Source organism: Etheostoma spectabile, chromosome 14 (genome assembly GCF_008692095.1).
Source record: "Etheostoma spectabile isolate EspeVRDwgs_2016 chromosome 14, UIUC_Espe_1.0, whole genome shotgun sequence".
Taxonomy (NCBI): Eukaryota; Metazoa; Chordata; class Actinopteri; order Perciformes; family Percidae; genus Etheostoma; species Etheostoma spectabile.
Genome location: NC_045746.1, coordinates 5,916,588 through 5,920,059, shown reverse-complemented (window position 1 = coordinate 5,920,059; position 3,472 = coordinate 5,916,588). Strand labels below are relative to the sequence as shown.

The 3,472-nt window shown below is 41.6% G+C and overlaps 1 protein-coding gene and 1 long non-coding RNA gene across 5 annotated transcripts in view; one reads left to right on the top strand and one right to left on the bottom strand.

Annotated features, from left to right (window-relative positions):
• The window catches only part of zdhhc18b (zDHHC palmitoyltransferase 18b), a 24,282-nt gene that overhangs the window by 6,335 nt on the left and 14,475 nt on the right, over window positions 1–3,472 (bottom strand). Inside the window, exon 9 of one of the 4 annotated variants that reach the window (XM_032535831.1) lies at window positions 975–3,446. The exons of 1 other annotated variant lie outside the window; for it this stretch is intronic. In XM_032535831.1, the coding sequence (XP_032391722.1) occupies window positions 3,120–3,446 (327 nt within the window). In that variant the 3' untranslated portion in view covers window positions 975–3,119. Of the gene's footprint in view, window positions 1–974; window positions 3,447–3,472 lie in introns of those variants that run through there. 2 more of the 4 variants (XM_032535832.1, XM_032535833.1) reach the window with 2 other exon arrangements.
• LOC116701832 (uncharacterized) overlaps window positions 1–3,472 on the top strand; it is a 20,331-nt gene that overhangs the window by 13,662 nt on the left and 3,197 nt on the right. The gene's annotated exons all lie outside the window — the stretch shown is intronic.

Below are 3,472 nucleotides of genomic sequence, written 5' to 3'. Positions count from 1 at the left end.
GCCCACCCATGAGAGAGAGAGAGACATCATGGCTTTCAAACAACTAAAGTGGCAGTTGGTCAAGGCCACGCCCCCAGCCTCCACCTTGCCCCCCCTCTCTCCTCCTCAAAAACTACATACTCAGAAATGCCTCATACAAAGGAAAGCTCATTGTGGGACTGGCTCTAGTGGCTCTAATTCTGCACCAAGGCGGAATTTTGGGAGACTTTAGATACAGTATTAGAGGACCACTAAGGTCTGTAAAAAAGAGACTTCAGATACAGTATTAGGGGACCACTAAGGTCTATATAAAAGATACTTCAGAGACAGTATTGGGGACCAATAAAGTCTATATAAAAGAGACTTCAGATACAGAATTAGGGGACCACTAAGGTCTATATAAAAGAGACTCAGATATGGTATTAGGGGACCACTAAGGTCTATAAAAGAGACTTCAGATATGGTATTAGGGACCACTAAGGTCTATAAAAAGAGACTTCAGATAGTGTATATTGGGGACCACTAAGGTTATATAAAAGAGATTTCAGATACAGTATTAGGGGACCACAGGTCTATAAAAGAGACTTCAGATACAGTATTAGGGGACCACTAAGGTCTATATAACAGAGACTTCGATATGGTATTAGGGGACCATAAGTTTATATAAAAGAAACTCAGATACAGTATTAGGGGACCACTAAGGTCTATATAAAAGAGACTTCAGATATGGTATTAGGGGACCACTAAGGTCTATAACAGAGACTTCAGATAGGGGATTAGGGCCCTAAGGTCTATATAAAAGACTTCATATGGTATTAGGGGACCCCTAAGGTCTTATAAAAGAGCCTAGAACAGTGTTAGGGGACCACTAAGGTCTATATAAAGAGACTTCAGATACAGTATTAGGGGACCACTAAGGTCTACATAAAAGAGACTCAGATATGGTATTAGGGGACCACTAAGGTCTAGAATAAAAGATACTTAGATAAAGTATTAGGGGACCACTAAGGTTTACATAAAAGAGACTTCAGATACAGTATTAGGGGACCGCTAAGGTTTACATAAAAGAGACTTCAGATATGGTATTAGGGGACCACTAAGCTCTATATGAAAGCATCCAAAGAACACCATGTCATGTGACCTTTAATGACTCAAGCTGGAGGCAATGAACACGATTGTTTTCAGGAACTCTAAATCACAGCTTTCCTACAAAAAGTGGCAAAAGATCTCTATAGTGTAGAAAGTGATGCTTAAATTCAATAAACAAAAATAAAAAAAATTCTATAGTCAGTATCATGCAGTTGCATTTGCTGCCATCTATACAGCAAGGAAATCTGAACAACAGAACACAGCGATACAACCAATACACACGGTGCTTAATTTAAAGGGAAAATCCACACAAAATCTGAATCCACGTGCAAGTTTAAGATTTTGGATAGTAAAGTCAAGACCTTTAAGCAAAGAAAGACGTTGTTTCATGACTGTATTTAGGGTGGGCTCATTCATGCTGAATAACTTATTGAAGTCAATAGACCTGTACACCTTTGTTTGAGATATTTTAGATGGGCGACAAAGGAAAACCTGAATAAATGTGTGGGGAAAGAAAAAAAGCCAGAGCTTAAAAAATTACATGTATCTTTGCAATGCTTTGGACTTCACAGGTAGTAGAACAATAGGGGTATTAAAGGTCCCAAATTGTAAAAAAGTGAGATTTCCTTTTTATTATAATGCAGGGTGAGGTTTATATGTAAATACAGTGAAAGCATCAGAACCCTCATTCCAAAGAGAATGGATTGTGATCGTCTGTACGGTTGCAATGACACAACTATGCTATATATAGGTAGAAAGTGCCGCTACAGTACTGTTCCAGTCATTACCCGGCTGCAATGACGGTGCAGAGACACAGAGAGTGTTGTTCTGGAAGACCCGGACACACTGACCAATCAGAGCAAACCGGCCTTTTTCGGTAGGGGGGCTTAAAGAGACAGATGCTAAAGACAGAGGGTGAATACATGTATATTCAGACACTGTGAGGACTTTTTTTTTAACATTAAAGAGTGTAAACATGTTCTAGCAGAAAAGTATGAACTAGGAGATGAACACAATGTGGGACCTTAATCACGGTTTAATTTATTTGTGCCCCCTCTGTTTAAGCTTAATTAATCTATAGAAATATAACAAAAGCAAAATGATTGGCCAAGATAGCCCACATAGCCTTATTGCTTAGTTGTTCTTTCAGAACAATGGATAGTGTGGTGGTATGATACAGCGCCCGGATCCCCGTGTTATGGCTTCCCTCTTGTACAGTGGGAGGAAGTGGAGACACATCATCCATCTTTATCTACAGTCTAGGGGTAGACAGTGTTCTCTGCCCAGGGCCAGACCATCCCGCTAAAGGGGCCCAGGGCAAGATAGCTTTAATTTGTCACCCATCTGTACCTCCAAAGAAGTTTGATTTGAACGTAGAGCTTTTAGTACTCATATTCTTAAAAACGCTCCATGGCTGCTGTCAGAGTTTAATTGACATGTACTGATGATGTCTCTAGATGACATCATCAGTACAAACTGTCTCTCTGCTGTTCATCTTTAGGAGTAACTAGCTCAAGGTCCCATTTTTACACGGAGCCGCGCGATTTTAGAGGAAGGACATATGGGAATTAAATTCTATATTTGGGGTGGACAATCCCTTTAAGACCATACAAAGCTTTTCAAGCTCCTACAGTTTTTCCACCTGATACATCAAAGCCATTATTTTATAAAATTTGCAGGATCGGACATGCTGGTAAAATTCATGTTTGACATGAGAATCATCAGGAAGGCATATGGTTCTGTCAGTACACCAGTTCCTCTATCTTACAAATCTTTTTATGTGCTTGTCATTCTACACCAAAGTTGCACCCTTTACAGCCAGAATAGATCCAATCTATTCTCTAGATCTCTAGTGCTCCTATTTCCACTACAAACACAAATGCATATCTTTGTGATCGTCATCCTAAAACACAATGACTAGACTTGGAGCTTTCAGGGAACCGACACTTAATAACAATTTTTGACTTTATACCATGTGTGTCTGACTTTGTTACAGCATGCAAGCTTCACACAACGTGTTTTTTTTTCACTTTCGAAAGCTGTCGTTACAGTCAGTGCATAGGGATGAAGCTGGGCCCAGCGTCCGGAGAGGTGGGGGAAACAGGAACATCAAAGGAAGGGTTGGGAATATGCAGAGCCGCTAGTTTGCTTTTCTTTGACCGAGTCTTGGTGTGACGTGGTGGAGAGGTATTGTCCCGGGAACTGGCGGTATGGCGGGCCCCGCAGCTTGTGGAGAGCTGCGGGGAGGGGTCAGAGTTCACCGCGGGGCTGCTGTCTGGGCAGGTATAAGCTGTCTGAGGTTTCCCCTGAGGACACGAGGTGGACAGGAGCGGAGGGAGAGTGGCCGACTCCAGGAGACCTTTAGTTCCCTGTGTGCACTGGGGAGGCACGGGAAAAAAGAAAG